Raw genomic sequence first — 15940 nt, 5'->3', positions numbered from 1 at the left:
TCAGAAGCTCTTCCAGGGTAGATTTTGGACCCCTCTCTGCTACTGTCTGGCACTAGTGGGAGACACTTCTCTGGTCATCTTGTGTCTGCTTCAGGTCCTAGAATCCATGCTTCTCCTGAGAGACCTGACTCCCCTGAGAATGGTGTCTAGCACTCCAGACCAGGGAGTTGGAGAGTACAGTGCCTGCCACAGGAAGGGGCAGAGTTTGGATCTCCCCCCCCCCCCAACAACTTTGTCAAAAACCAGCTCGCCTGTAACCCCAGTGCTGAGGGAGGTGGAGAAAAGAGGAGCTTCTGAATGAGTGACTTTCAGGAACAGGGAGAGATTTGGTTTTTGTGTCTCAAAAAATACAGTGACAAATTATAGAGGAAGAAAACCCTGTAATGGCTTGACTATATCTGGAATGAATTATAATCCAGAAATGGAGAGCACACCTATGATCCAGATCTTGAGGCTGGAAGACATACACTTTTGATCCAGATCTTCAGGTATAGTGGCCATGAAAAAGCCCAAGGAAAGGTGACACATGCCTTTAATCCCAGGAGACCGAGGCTAGGAGATCTCTGAGTTCAAGACCAGGCTAGGCCTGAGCATGTTTCAAGTAAAAAACAGCTTAGGACCAGGCATGGTGGTGCACACCTTTAATTCTGGCCATACCTTCTGCTGGAAGCCTACACAAGGACAACAGGAAAAGGAAAGGTTCCTTCTTCGTCTGCTTGCACTTATTTGCCGGCACATCTGCTGGAGCCCACTTCTTCAGGGTTCCAGCTTATACAGAAGAGCAGCTGAAACGCCCAGCCTCACAGGACTGAACAGCTACTAGGTTCTTGGATTTCCCATTCACAGCTGCCCACTGTTGGGTTAGCTGGACTGCAGACTGAAAGTCATTCCAATAAGTTCCTTTAATATATAGAGACAATTCATAAGTTCAGTGATTCTTGAGAACCCTGACTAAGACCCTACATTGACCTCTGCCCTTCAAACGCATGCCCATGTGTGTACGTGACACACAGAACACAAAATTAAAAACAAACCAAGAGCTGCGTGCCTGTGCGCTCCGAGTCCACTGCTTCTATTCCATCCTATGCTCTCCTTGCAAATGTGAAAAAGGGAGTTCAGTCCCCAAAGGCCATGGAAACACTGGGTGATGCGGCCAGCAGTCTGCCGAGACAGAGAATCCACCAAGCAAGCTGGTTAGCTGTATCAGCTAGCTCCGGGTAACTGACAGACATTGCCACAATGCACAAAGTGATGTTAGGGTCCAAAAATCGAAAAAAAAAATCCAGGCAGGCACAAGAGTTCAGCAAAGCAAGATTTTTATTTGAATTAGGCAGCAAAAACTAACCAGGCAGGAACACCACAGACTGGGGAGCTGACTGAGTCTCTGAACATTCATCTTAGTATCTAAGCAGATGACAACATTTTTTTTTTTTGTACTTAGGCCACTATTGACCAATCAGGGCCACAGAACTCAGGAGCTGAATTGCAACCATGAGCCAAAATGTAAAGTGTTTTTCTTCTTCTTCTTTTTTTTTTTTAAAGAGAGTTATTTATTTTATTTATGTGAGTACACGATTGCTCTCTTCAGACACACCAGAAGAGGGCATCAGATCTTACTACAGATGGTTGTGAGCTATCATGTGGTTGCTGGGAATTGAACTCAGGACCTCTGAGGGAGCAGTCAGTGCTCTTTAACCGCTGAGCCATCTCTCCAGCCCCGAAAATAATCTGTATAGAGGGTTTTAAAGCCTCAAAACCACAAACATCTGTGCCAAGTTCTCTCACCAATCAGGAATTAGGGACGGGGGCTTCCTTGGGAACATGACGTTTTGGTGTACTTATCCTGTTTCCATTGGTTGGCTTGTTCAGTTGTGGCAGGGCGACCTGCCCAGCATAAGCGACAGCCAGGATTATCAGTAACCCATGTACCAGAACTCAGGCAGGTCTTGAGAACTTACATTTTATTTAACACCTATTCAAAATGGAGATTTTATTCAAAATGTCTTCAGTTTGATTCCTTCTTACAGTAGAAGAGCAACCAGGGGTCTCTACACACAAGTGCGCTGAGACAGATACACACACACACACACACACACACACACACACACACACGCACGGGTGGGGAGGGGAAGGGTAACATCCTCATCTTATCTGGTAAATGCTTTAGCACATACAGTAACATCCCCGGGGTTTTTATTTTGTATAATGTGTATAGGTGTTTTATCTTCATGAGTGCCAGTGTGTCAGTGCATGCAGTGGCCAAGGAGGCTGGAAGGAGACATTGTCTCAGTCTTAGTCAGGGTTTCTATTCCTGTACAAAACATTATGATCAAGAAGCAAGTTGGGGAGGAGAGGGTTTATTCAGCTTACATTTCCACATTGTTGTCCATCACCAAAGGAAGTCAGGACTGGAACTCAAGCAGGTCAGGAAGCAGGAGCTGACGCAGAGGCCCTGGAGGATGTTACTTACTGGCTTGCTTCCTGACTTGCTCAGCCTGCTTTTTTGATAGAACCCAAGGCGACCAGCTCAGGGATGGCGCCACCCACAATGGGTTGGTGGGCCCTACCCCCTTGATCACTAATTGAGAAAATTCCTTATAGGTGGATATCTTGGAGGCATTTCCTCAAGGGAGGCTCCTTTCTCTGTGATAACTCCAGCTTGTGTCAAGTTGACACACAAAGCCAGCCAGTACAGTCTCTCATGATAGTAGAGTTATAGATGTTTGTGAGCCCAGGTCCTCCGCAAGAACAGTCAGTGCTGCTGTGGAGCCATCTCTCTAGCCCCCGCCATACCAGGTTCTAGGGATTAGAACACTAGCATGCGGGTAAACTATGAAGCAACTCCATTAAATTCATTCAAATCTTAATCCCTTTCCCACTGAACGAATGCTTGGCTCCTACCATATTCTTTTGAGACATTATTATTTCCAATGTTCTGTGGAGATATTAGTCGACTTTTGATTTACTGCAAATTTTACAAATGATGGGGCTGCAGACATTCCCAATACTAAAACAAAGTAGGTTGAGACAGGATAGCCTGTGTATTTGAGGCCAGCTATGGCTAAAGTGTGAGATCCTGCCTCAAAAAGTCTTTTTTGTTTGTTTTAATATTGCCTTCTTGCAATATTGTGGTCTTTTGTACCCCCTATACTTTTTTGTTTTTTTTTTTTGTTGTTGTTGTTGTTTTTTTGTTTTTTTGAGTCAGTTTCTCTGTGTGGCTTGTTAGTGGGGATTTTTAATAAGTATTCGTTAGTTTTCCTCTTAACCCAACTAGCTCCCAAACAATTAATACTGGACTATTACATTTATTTAACAAGCTTTAAGGGCATAATAACTGAGCAGTATTGCTCTATTTTAATCCTCTAAGCTAATCTGGCTACCTACCTCCCAGTCAAAATGCCAGTGATAACTGCATTTCAGCACTCATCTGGCTCTCTGGGCTCTAGGGGGTTTCTCATGGTAGTTCTAGGACTCTCTTGCCAGGGCAAATCCCACCCCTTCCTATCTCCTCTTCCCTCCTCCCCTGGCTTGGAGGAAGTCCAGCCCTTTTCTTCCCCTACTCAGTCAGAAAGCTCAGGGGGACTCTTTCACCCAGAGCACCTGCAGAGTCTCAGGTAAAAAAGAAAGTGGTTTGTCCAGGGCTGCAACCTTGGAACACAGAACTCTTAACAACTTTGTTGTTGGTGTTTGTTTGTTTGCTTGTTTGTTTTTCCAAACACGGTTCCTCTATGTACAGCCCTGGCTGTCCTGGAACTCAGAGATCTGTCTCTGCCTTCCCAAGAGCTGAGATAAAGGTATACATCCCCCACCTCCAGGTAACACTTAAGAATGCCTAAATCATACAAGTAGCCCGGTGTGGTGGGTGGCACACGACTTTAATCCCAGGCAGACAGAGATGTAGACAGATGTCTGCGAGTTTGGGGCCAGCCTCATTTACATAGTGAAACCCTGTCTCCAAAAAATAAAAATAAAAACAAAACAAAACACAGAACCAGGTGGAGGTCTGCATTTAGATGGTAAGTACACTCGGAAAATGTGGGCCACTTTGGTTTCACTCATGCGTATTACACCAGAACTCTGAAGGGCTCTGGGTCTGCTGGGACCATCTCCATGAACAAGCACATTTCCAGTTCTCCTGAAATCCTGCTAAGCCAAACTCAATAAAGTTCAAATACCACCAACTGTCTGTTCAAACTAAGTAAGCAGGTTCTCCCTCATGACAGAGGGTTCGAGATGTTCTAGGTTCTTGTGGGCCTCTCGGTGTCCACACTGGCTTCTGTTCAGAGGATCAGAATCTGTCACAGGCTCTATGCTGGTGACAGGTGCCTAGGGACCCTTTCATCCCCAGAAGATCCCACTTAAGAAAAAAACACACAAGTTAGCCTCTTAATTAGGTTCATTTAATAAAGAGTATAGGAGTTTACAACCCAAACAATTATCCATAAAAACTATCAGATACATAAGATAAATCACACCAAGTGAACAACATAAATCCAACAGCCTGCAATGAGAGGTATTACAATAACTGCTAGGAATGACCTTCTGGTTTCCCCTCAAGACTGTTTGCATGTTAAGGATTCCTGGGGCCTGCAGACCTCAGCACTCCTTCCAGGCTGCTTAAGAGCTCCTCACTCAATCAACTCCAAATACTGCCAGCAGAGGGCGCTCATCTTCCCTCCTTGAAATACACATGGTCCTTGGCCTCTGTTATTTGGTTTTTGTTCCCTAAAAATGACATCAAATGCTCCCTTCAAAATAATGTCTTGCAAGCTCTGTGGTGCAGGTCACCACTGTCCTCCCAGTGCTACCCACAAGAAGGTGCTTACTTGGAAAGAAGGCTGAAGCAATGTCTGGTCAATTCCCTTACCACAGATGCAAACAACTTCATTTCTAACTTTGGAGGGTTTTTGTTGTTGTTGGGTTTTTTGCTTTTGTTTTTGTTTGTTTGTTTTTTTGGCAAAGGGAACTTGCTTGTGCCAGCTGCCTGTGGTCCTGTCTTAGCCCTCTTTAGATGACTAACTGGAAGGGCTGGAGTTAACACCACGAAGGAAGCAGGAGGGTGCATGGCTGTGCACACAGACGCTGGGAAACTCCTCACAAGAATCTTTGGTAGACTTGCAGAACACAGCAGGGTCACCATTTCTGAAGGGAAGGATTTTACTGTCTCAAAGTGAAGGTGCAGGGGACTGGACAAGGGCCTCACACAGTCTAAGCATGTGACATCAGCCAACCCTGACCTGTCCTGGACTGGTGTTTAGAAATCCATTCTGAAATTCCTTGACAAAAGGAATCTGATCCCTTTGATGAATACACACATGGTTCTACCACAAGGCAGCACAGCCCACACTCACTGTTCACCATCAAGTCACAACTATGGCACACTTGCTGAAGCCAAAGGCTGCTGAAATACACCTGACAAAACCTGTGAAATTACAGCTTACAGACACTTTGGCCGAAGCCACATGTAGACAAGGTCTTCTCATGCAGCCCAGGCAGGCCTTGAATTCAGATCGAACCTCTTGTCCCATCACAGGCCTATGTCCCCAGGGCCAGCACTTAGCTACTTTTGCTATTCTAAGGCCCTCTCACATACGCACTCACTCTAGAGCCAGGCAAGATCAGGGAAAGAGCTTCTCTCCATCTCCAGAGGAAGGCTGGGTCCCACCAGCATTCTCTGTCCTTTATTCCATTTCACTGTTAGATTGTCAAGGTTGGCCAGAGCCCTAAGCAGACATTGTACAGCAGCAGCAGCAAGGGACACAGCCATGAGTGAGCCTGACTGTTGGGCACCGCTGGTTGGTCTGGTCAGAACAGGAGAACACTGCGGGAATACTTAAGGGAGAACAGGAACGGGACTAGAGAACACAGAGATCTCCAGGGACAGAGCAGAACCACCTACAACTGGACACAACTTTTTAAACAGTTTAAAAGCTTTTCTTTAATGAAGTTTTTACTAAGTTTTCAAGTGTTCTGGTGGTTAAAACAAAACAAATATTGACAAAGACTATGGTTCAAAAACTAAAAACTCAAAATGACATGATTCTACTTATAACTCCAGTGTTTATTATTTTAGGTAGGCACTGGAGGCCTGGGAAATGGTGGCCATGCTCCTGCCTCACACTACACTCCTGCTAACCACCTTCCACCAAAATGACCTGGATGCTGAGAGAAATGCTGTGATTAGCAGCCATTTTGGAGTTGACTGGGATGTGTTCTAAAGTTTGAATGCCAAAGGCACCACAGACGGTGCTGTCTCTACATCTGAGGAACCCAAGTAGACTCCACTGGAAACTGCCCACTCACTGGTCCCTGCTGAGGGCACGGCATCTCCTGGTCCCTGGTTTTCCACTTTAAGTTTCCTATTTGAAGCAATGCATATATATCATACAATTTCATATACGCTTTGATTATTCTCATTTACAAAATAAAAATACAGAATTTCTTATCAGCTCACTCTAATATTTCACACACCAGTGAAGACTAGCTGAAAACACTGACAAGCAGAGACTCCAACACATAAATATACAACAAGCTGTTCAGGCAGCATTTTCTTAACCATTTAGAAGAACTCAGTTGCCAGACGAAACTGAGACATACCATGGGTTAGTGAGTAGAAGACTGTTTTACACACGCACGCACACACACATATGCGCACACACACTGGGGAACATGCCAGGTAAGCACTCTCCCAACTAACTATAAACCAACGCGCTTTAACGTCTGTTAGTAAGATCTTGCTAAGCTGCCTGGGCTAGCACTGATTTGAATTCATAATCCGTTTGACTCGGCATGCCACAGAGGCTCATTTCGTTATTCATTTGTTTTGACTCTAACCATGGATTTGATGCTAAAGAGCTGTACTGTAAGCCTAAGAAACAGCTACGTTAACTCTGTTAACAGTGCTCATCAGTTAATAGGGCTGAACCTGGGGCCTCGCTTGTGCCTGGCTCCACCTCCGAGCTATGCTCCCAGCCTGCACATCATATTAGGAGTTCATCAGTACATGATACTAATGTACATGATACATCAGTACATGACACAGCGTACAGCATTTCCTAAGGATACTCTGGCTCATCTCTGCCTACTAAGTCAAAAGTCCCAAAAATCTCTGGTGTTTCCTATGAAATATACAAAGTGACGAACACACAGCAGAAAATAAAACAAAGTGCAGTACACTGTTGACAATGTTTTCCACTTCCTTATTAGTAAGTTGTTACAGTACGGTCACTGGGAACTTGCTACTGACTCACAGATTTTTAAGCACTGTAATTCCCTGTAAAACAAACATCTCTGGATTTCCACTCAGGATGGCATCCCACAAAGAAAGACACCCGATCTTCAAATTACACACTGATCCTGTAATCCAGATTCTTCCCAGCACCTCCTTCCGAACTCATTGGTCCAGTTATGTGTCAGATTTTCATGAATCACTATGTAAGAAAACCAGTCTGCATGTGGTCACATTCATTCTCTATTCAAAGATGGAGATAGACTTCCCACTCAGTATAAAAAGAGGCCCCAAGCCCACACTTCACAAATGATTAAACTATATAAGATAAAGAATCCATGATTTTATTCTAATTTGGACCTTGTCAGATAAAATGACTGATTAGATGGAGCAATCTAGTAACCAAAGGAAGAACAGTTTGCAGCGCTGTTGAGGTGTTGTTGACCTTGCATTTTGAAACTGACCTTACAGTTTCTCATCAAGAGATGGGCCCTTCTGTGTTGCCAAGGCTGGCCAAGAGATCCTGGGCTCAAGCTGTCCTTCTGCCCCAGCCTCCTAAGCAGCTGGGACTACTGGTATGTGCTGCAACCGGGGAGGAGCTGTGACATCAAGCAAGGGCTCTCTGAACATCTCCATCCTTTCTGCATGGGCCTTGGAGGACTTCATCTGGTGACAAGCGTGGAAAGTTTGGTAGCAAAGTTCCATGTGCATTAGTCAAACTACTTATTTAATAGAAAGACAATTTTGTATCCACTATTATACAGAAAGTTCAAAAATAATAATTGTGAGAAAGAAAATTCCTAGAGAAAACATTTAACCTTTACTGAAGTGAAAGGCAGGTTTCTGGTGGGGTCAAGTCCTCAGATGGCGCTGCTATGGGTCCGAGACACTGACTGTTATTTAAACAGGTGGAGAATGCTAAGAAAAAAAGTAGGGGAAAATAGCCCCTTTTCCCTCTCTAAAGACAGGGTTTCACTTACTGGCTGGTCTGGAACTTGTTATGTAGACAGGCTGGCCTCAAACTCAGAGATCCACCTGTCCTTGCCTCACAAGTCCTTAGGGTTAAAGGTCCCTGACACCACAAAAAGTAGTCATTCTTATGTTATCGTCAAGACTTCTCAGTTTTACTGTGTTGCTTTCGTGTACTGACGATAGACCCCAGGGCGTTGTGCATGCTAAGCATGTGTTCTTCTGCTGAGTTGTGCACCCAAGCCCCGACTTTCAAATTTCAAGGCTGTAACAACTAAGTGATCGCAAGTGCAGCCTGGCCCTCAGGCTTCAGTCCTGGAGGGATTTTCAGTAATTCTTTTTCTCTTTTGGGACAGTGTGTCATGTAGTCTAGGCTGCCCTGGAATCCCTTCTTCCTGCACCACCTGAGTGCCCTGCTTGCAGTGGTACACTGCCGTGCCTAGCTACTAGCAATCTTTACACCACTAATCTAGTTTGGTACAGAGCTCTCCACACGTCCCCAGGCGAGTGGAGGAAGTGTCTGTGAGAATCAGTGAGTGTGCACATGGGGTTGGTGCCAGCTCTTTTCCCAGTGGAACGCCCTCATGGAGTCAGGGCTTATTTTAAGGCAGTAAAAATAAAGGGCGTGAAAAACACTAGGTATGAGTCAGAGCCGTCCAGACATAAACACACTTCTCAACATGCAGCCAGTCACCTGTCTGCTCTACTTTACCACCTGAAAGGAACAGATCATTGAAAGATTTGCAAGGACAACTGACCAACTCTTTTCCATTCTCAGTTTACTTCTAGGTCTTAGGTCTGTACCCACTTAAGAGGCAGTAGAGGTGTATGGGAAGGGTTTGGGGAAATACCAGGCAAACTTAGCTTGTGGCTTGGGCTCCTGATTAATGAATTTTACAACATTGGTACCCAGGCAGGATTCCCAGTGGCTGGACCTCTGAAGATTCTCTTCCCCTGTTGCCAGGGAAACACAAGGACCGATGACTTATTTTGGCTGGGAGGAGAGGGTGTAGAGATATAGAGACCTGGAATTTAGTATTAAGCCCAGCTAGTCTCTAACTTGTGGCAATCCTCCTGCCTCAACTTCCCAAGTGCTAGGATTACAGTCATGAGGTACCTACCATGTCCAGTTTGAGAAAATTGATTTTTCAAAACCAGGTAAATGTAACTTAAAAATTTCACTGACACCTCAGTTCCAGCAGGATTGCCCCAAATTGTCCAACAACTTCAATTCTACCATGAGAAGAAAAATTGAATAAAGCCAAGGTTCAAGTCAGGTCAACAGGCAAATGCACGAAAACAAGTGATTGGATAATGGAGGTAGGCATGATGGGCTCACTCTAAGGACAAAGGTTTCTCATACGCATGAGCACGCAAGCGGCCACACTCATCCAAAGTGGACCGTGGAAGGCAGAGCATTCTCCCCACCTCTGTGCACCTTATAGTCATATGCACCCAGACACGTGGCTCCTACAGACTCGGTGACAGATCCCAGAGTATTATGCAAGCTGCTGGCTCCATAGGAATGAACGATGAGTAGCTGAAAGATTCACTTTGCCAGATGTGCAGTAGGTTTGTATTGCTCTTCTTTCTAGAAACCTCTCTGTTCCAAGAGTATTGCTGGGTCCTGGAGGGATCAATCTTAATTCTTCAATGCATGTGACTCCAACAGGAGCTGTAAAAAATTCAAAGTCATGGTACAATATAGCCCCTGTTATCTGGGGGTAAAATATTCCTGGATTGAAAAGGTTTCTGGGCAGAAAAGAAATCCGTTCTGAGTGCGGTGGAAGGCCTCTACGAAGGTGACACAGGCGCCTACAAGCCTGGGCATGAACATAAAAAAAAGCAGTAAGTGTAACACAAGGAGCCTGCCAGGTCTCACGGCAACTTGGCTAATTGCCTTGAAGTGATTCTGCTCTGAGGCAGGGGACTGCAAGGTCACAGTGGATGGGGTTTGCTCCCTGAAAGGCCAGTCAGGGGTGGTGTGATGGGTGCTGGTGGAGTGGGTGGAAGCAGGCCTCAGGCTCGTCTCTGCTCCTAGGGTTTCTGTTTGCCTGCCTTTGAAGGAAAGGGAGCTAAAGCAAAAGGATCAGCGGTGGCCAGCTCTGTAGTCCTGGAGGACAGGGATGTGACAGACACAGAGCCAGCTAGCAGCTGCTTGTTGCTTTGTGAGACAATCTTGTAGGCGGCAATGGGCTGGGCGTCTGCACCTGGCTCATCTTCTGGGCTATAGTGTCGAGAATATTTGGATAAAGCCTGGGGGCGGAATGGCTTGCCAGCTGCTGGGCCTGAGAAGGCTTCTTTCTGGGGCTGCAGTCCTCTGTTTCTGTCATTAGGATGGCCCCCAGAGTTCATGGGAGATCCCCTGGGAGAGTTGCTGTCAAAATGGTCTGTCCCCTGGACAGAGTGGGAGGAGAGGCCAGCCTGCGGCGCAAAGCCAGTCACAGGATACTGCGCCTGTGCAGGAGTGTACATGGCTCTATCTCGGCCTGCAAGCAGGGGCCCTTCGCCGGGCTGACTGAGGTTGGCCTGCATCGGCGAATCCTGTGAGGAGCCCTGCACAGCCAGGAACTCCTCCATGCTCCTCTTCTTGGTAAAAGGAGCTCTGGAGAACACATCCACTTCCTCCGTCTGGGAAGGAGCTACACTGCCCTTGGAAACAAAAGGGGCTTTGGAGAAAATGTCCATGTCGTCTGCTGGAACCAGCGAGCTCCTGAAGGGGGCTGTGGCAAAGACATCAGGCTCCCCGAGATCATCTGAGGCTGGCTGGCTGACTGGCGAGAACTGGCTCTTTTTCCCGCCCTGCCCCCTTTCTTCTGGCTCGGTGGACACTCCAGATTCAGGGAACAGGGTGGCTTCCCCCAGCTTCTCCTGGAGAGGCCTGCAACTCTCATCCTCTTCTTCAGACTCCAGGAGAGGCCGAGACCCGCTGCAGTCCAGCACGTCCCCCTCCAGGTCAGTGCCCTCTTCCTCACTGCTGTGGAAGGAACTGTTGCTGGAAGGACCCTCTCGGGTCAGAGAATCAGACTCTAAGGCGTTCTGAGTCTTTGGACCAGGAGCTCTGCAGGGATCTGGATAGAGGGGGAGGCCTTTGGTGCCCACGGATTCTTTAAAGTGCTCTACAGTAATTACAGGACAAGGACTGGGCTCTCTCTGGAGACCTAGAAAAGCATAAAATTCAGAATTAATGTGGATGCTGGTTCAGAGCTTTTGGGAACATTTAATGTTCAACTGAGCAGACACATCGTGGGACCAAAGGATGGATGTTGACAATGGAAAAACAAGAAAAATAAACAAGTCAAGCAAGGTAAATGCACACAGACTGAAGAGCAAGCGTCACCTCACAGGTTGGATCATGATAGACACAATGGACAGGAAAGGTGACTATGTTAGGCACACTGACACTCAGGGCAACGAGGCAACACTCCTACTTGCAGGCCAGGCACGGACACCTGCTCTACCTGGCTCAGGGGCAAATGAAAGCAGCCCAGTCATTCCTCTCCACACACACCAGACAGACTTGGGCTATGGAGAACCACTGCCTGGGGAGGAACTCACCATGCCTCTGGCATGTGCTCCACGTGCAGAGGGCAGACCCCGACAAACAAGAGCTCGGCTGTCAGTAAGTGCAGCCTTACTTGATGATGTACCACAAATGGTACTCACAGAGCAAGTGATGGCCGATGCCAATTCTGAGGGTACTTTCTGAGTCATACTAGATACTATCAACTTTGGCTGGAGTTGCCCTACAATTTTGTTTTTATTGTATCAGGTTAGCAAAGTTCTCTTTAATGAGCCCACCACTGAATTCTTTAAGCCGAACGACTAGCAAACTCTAGACACTAGCGCGAGTGCTTCTGTAGGTAGAGGTGCCTCTGGGTGCACTGGCTTTTAAAATCAAATAGACAATTATCAGAATGCAACAGAGCTTACCTTCCAAGAAATATTAGCAGGTTAGAAGTATGTCATTGGGCACATGTTAGCAGGAGGGTAGGAAAAAGGCATATGTAACTAAGCAAGAAGAATCCAGAGAAAGGGCAGTTGGGGTGGGGGTGGGACAAAATGTATTTCTTTATGGGCTCAAAAAAGAAATACCACCAGAATGCCCAACCCACGAGGATATTAGCTTTTGGCTATTCCCTCCCCATCAGGCCCTCTCCCCCCACTCTCCTCCACCCCCAGTGAATATCTAGCCAGACAGGAATTTCTCCTATACTCTGCCGGCTACTAGCATTCTTGCTTGAACTAAGCACACAGAGCACAGAGGAAGGGATTTATAGGGAAACCAGCTACTTATTGAGGATTTACACTGTCAAGAACTCGGGGGGTGAGAGCTCTGAACATTTTATTAAAAGACACTACGCAAAAGTACTCTTTTTTTCAAATCCTGTAACTTTGTAAAAGCAGCCCTTTATTTTAATCAGTTGCCAATAAATAAATTTCAAGTCCCCCCTCCCATTTTTATTTCTAAACTCAAATTTTAAGTTGAATTCTATATGGTACAGTGTGGCTTTTTGAGTAACATTTGAAATATGTGGTTTTGAAGAGAATGAGCTTTTCCTTGCATTGTAACTCTGCTGAGGGCAGTGCAGTGTAGGAAATAAAGACTTCCTGTTCCCTCAAAGTGTATATGGACACAATTCTAATTATCAGGCAAGAGAACTGAGGTTAGATTTATCTCAGAGATGCCCAGATAACAAATTCTGAGGGAACTAAAATGACACCCCTGTAAGTAGAACTACTAACTTTCAAAATAAAACTCACCAAGAAGTGTTAAGAGGCTCCTAAGAGTCCATAGGCCACTCCCCATTACATGTCAGCGTGAGCTGACAAAATTAAGGAGCACCTCCTCCCCTTTCTAAAACTACTTGCATGCTGGTGCTTCTAAGCTGCCTTTAGCACAGAGAGACAGAAGGTTGGGTCAAGCCAGTGACTGACCCTGGTATTGGATGGACTGATCATCAAACGAGAGTTTCCACTGCAGTCAGTGACTTGAGGGAACTGAAGCTGTATTCACTCAAACCAAATTACACATAGACTGCAAAAGGCAGCTATCGACCAGGGCCCGGTGCTGTTGCTATAACTCAGAGGCCTATGGGGCAGTGAGGGAAAGCTCCCTCGTCCATAATGGGACATGAAGAATATGCCGAGGAACAAAACGGCTTTGAGTCAAGAACCCAGGAGAAAACCCACCAACTCAGGGCATCTTCTTTGGCTTTTGAAGTGAATAGTAAGATATTTTATATTTAAAAAGTTTAAAATCAGCTCGATGTATAGTGATTCATTCCTTTAATCTAGTACTTGACATATCAAGGCAGATGGATAATCTGTGAGTTCAAGGCTAGCCTGATCTACACAGCAAGTTCCAGGCCAGCCCAGGCTATCTAGTGAGAACCTGGTTAAAAAAAAAAAATTAAAAAAAAACAACAACTGTGGAGTCATAAAACACTAGCATCAAGTCTGAAGGGAATGCTAGCCTCTCCTTATTCAAAAGAAGTTTTGCAGCAATTTCCTCAATTTCATTGACTGGAAAACATGTTTCTGATGGGGCTTCTTGAAAAGACTGTCTCTCAACCTTTCTTGTGGGTGCTGTGTGACTGAGGCAGAGTAACCAGGCCTAGCACTTTGAGGGCCAAAGAAATACTATATGGGGAACCCGGACGTCTATGACTCCAGAGAATTTTGGTGGTGGTAAGGTGGCAAACAACAGAGATCAGGGAGAGGTGTATAAAGTCCTACTGACGGCTGAAGGTTTGACTGTTGCTCACCTTTTCGGGGAATGTGCTCTTACAAGTACTAATAGGGTGAATACCCTTTGCAGTGGAGATGGCCTTGAGCCAATTGCACACTACCTCTGAAGGATTCACCCAACTTACCCTCATGCCATGGCCAAGTTCTTTTGGTTACCAATGGCAGTCACAGCAGATACCTTGTAACCAAAGAACAAAAATCAACAAAAACTCTCCCCTGTTCTCCTAGCCCAGGACCTGGCCTTAAAGGGTACAAGGCTTTTGTTCATTATGAGGCATGCTCTCCTAACTCCCTCAAGCTGCATCCTTTCTCCTCTTGTTTCCAAAACTTCTAGAAATAACCCCACCTGGTTCTGTTTTGAAGCTAAGTTACACAGGTTTCAGTGTGAGTTCACACATCTTCACCACTCCCCGCACTCTCCCACAGACCAGTGTGGCACTCCTGGAGATGGCTGACCCCAGTAATGCTGACTGACAGTGAGGTCATTAGAGTGCTCCCTAAAGAAGCAAAATCTAAGATTAAAAAAATACATATCACTGTGTGCACGCATGTACCAGCATGTTCAAGCAGCGGTTACAGGACAGTTCTCCCTCCCGCCTCACGGCTCTAACTCTGGTTGTCAGCCTCCGCACAGGTGCTTTTACCCAATGAGTCATCTGGCTGGCCCCAACCTGAGATTTAAATTTTAGGCCGGTACTCTGTAGTGTGTTAGAACTTTGTCTCTACACTCTTTTTTTTTTTTTTTTAATACTTTCTTATTTATTTCGTGTATGTCGGTACACTGTCGCTGTCTTCTGACACACCAGAACAGGGCAACAGATTCCACTAAAGATGGTTGTGAGCCACCATGTGGTTGCTGGGATTTGAACTCAGGACCTCTGGAAGAGCAGTCGGTGCTCTTAACCACTGAGCCATCTCTCCCGCCCGTCTACACTCTTATCTGAAATAATGATGACAGGGAACCTGCCAGGGAACATCAACAACAAAGTCTTGCCAGAGTCTGAAGTAATGGCTTGGGTATCAAGATTACGATGTGTGGCCTCAGCTGAAAGGCAGTGTCTTAGAACACGAGCTGAGCAGCCTGAGATTCCTACGACCTTTGCTGTTCTTCTTAACTCCAGCACTTGGTACTCCCTATGCTAGGCACTTGTGAAAAAGCCCACAGCTGATGCCAGGAGCAATTAAAGAGAGCTATTTCTCTGAGGTGGGTGTAAATACATTCTTGCCATCCTGTATTTAACTCAATTGGCCTAGGTGTATTAAAGACTAAATTAGAGGAGAGCAGCTGCTAATTGGTGCCATTTGTCACCTAAGTATGACCTCGGCTAACGGGTGTTGGTAGGTCTCTCATTCTTGACCATGATGGGCTTCATTCCCCAGGGTGGCCACAGCTCACTAACCCTCAGGACATCTTGCACACCTGCTCACACTTTGGTCTACTGGAATTTGCAGCGCTAAATAGTGTGCTCAAGTCCTTTCGTAGGAATAGAATAGCAGCTACCTTAAGCTATTTACACATCTAAACATCATGCACTTGTTTGAACAGATAAAAGCTTTATTCCTCTGTATGTTTACATAAGAAATTTGTTTACAGACTTATTTTATACAATACTTGCGAAGCAGTATTCATTTTTCACATTTTACTGCACAAGATAGCTTCATTACATCACTTTGCTTAGCTTCCCTGGGGAAGACAAGTTAAAGACCTAAGGTAAGAATCCTTCCATGTGATAAAGGCATGTACAACAGGGCAGAGGAGAATACCCACAGACAGTGAACTCTGGACACTGCATCATAGTGAGAAGCAACAAAGGACTTCCCTCCTACTAGCCTTTGGGAACTCTGCATAAGGTAGCCATTACCCAGGCAGCCAACAGGCCTCAACCCTCTCCCTTAGGGGAACTACATAGGAGATCTTGTTGAAGACTCTGAAATGGAGGCCGACTGGGACTCATTCAGTTCACAAAAGCCAAGTAAATCCAACTTGGGGAA

The 15940-nt window shown here is 45.8% G+C and overlaps 1 protein-coding gene across 10 annotated transcripts in view; it reads right to left on the bottom strand.

The window, feature by feature from the left end:
- Positions 1-4378: 4378 nt before the first annotated feature.
- The window catches only part of Aak1 (AP2 associated kinase 1), a 151720-nt gene continuing 140158 nt past the window's right edge, over positions 4379-15940 (bottom strand). For all 10 annotated transcript variants that reach the window (XM_052174235.1, XM_052174236.1, XM_052174233.1 and 7 more), the window contains one exon: positions 4379-11358. In XM_052174235.1, coding sequence (XP_052030195.1) covers positions 10235-11358 — 1124 coding nt within the window. In that variant the 3' untranslated portion in view covers positions 4379-10234. The remainder of the gene's footprint in view (positions 11359-15940) is intronic.

Source organism: Apodemus sylvaticus, chromosome 2 (assembly GCF_947179515.1).
Source record: "Apodemus sylvaticus chromosome 2, mApoSyl1.1, whole genome shotgun sequence".
Lineage (NCBI taxonomy): Eukaryota > Metazoa > Chordata > Mammalia > Rodentia > Muridae > Apodemus > Apodemus sylvaticus.
The sequence above is the reverse complement of the archived record's forward strand: the minus strand, read 5'-3'. Positions and strand labels throughout refer to the sequence as shown.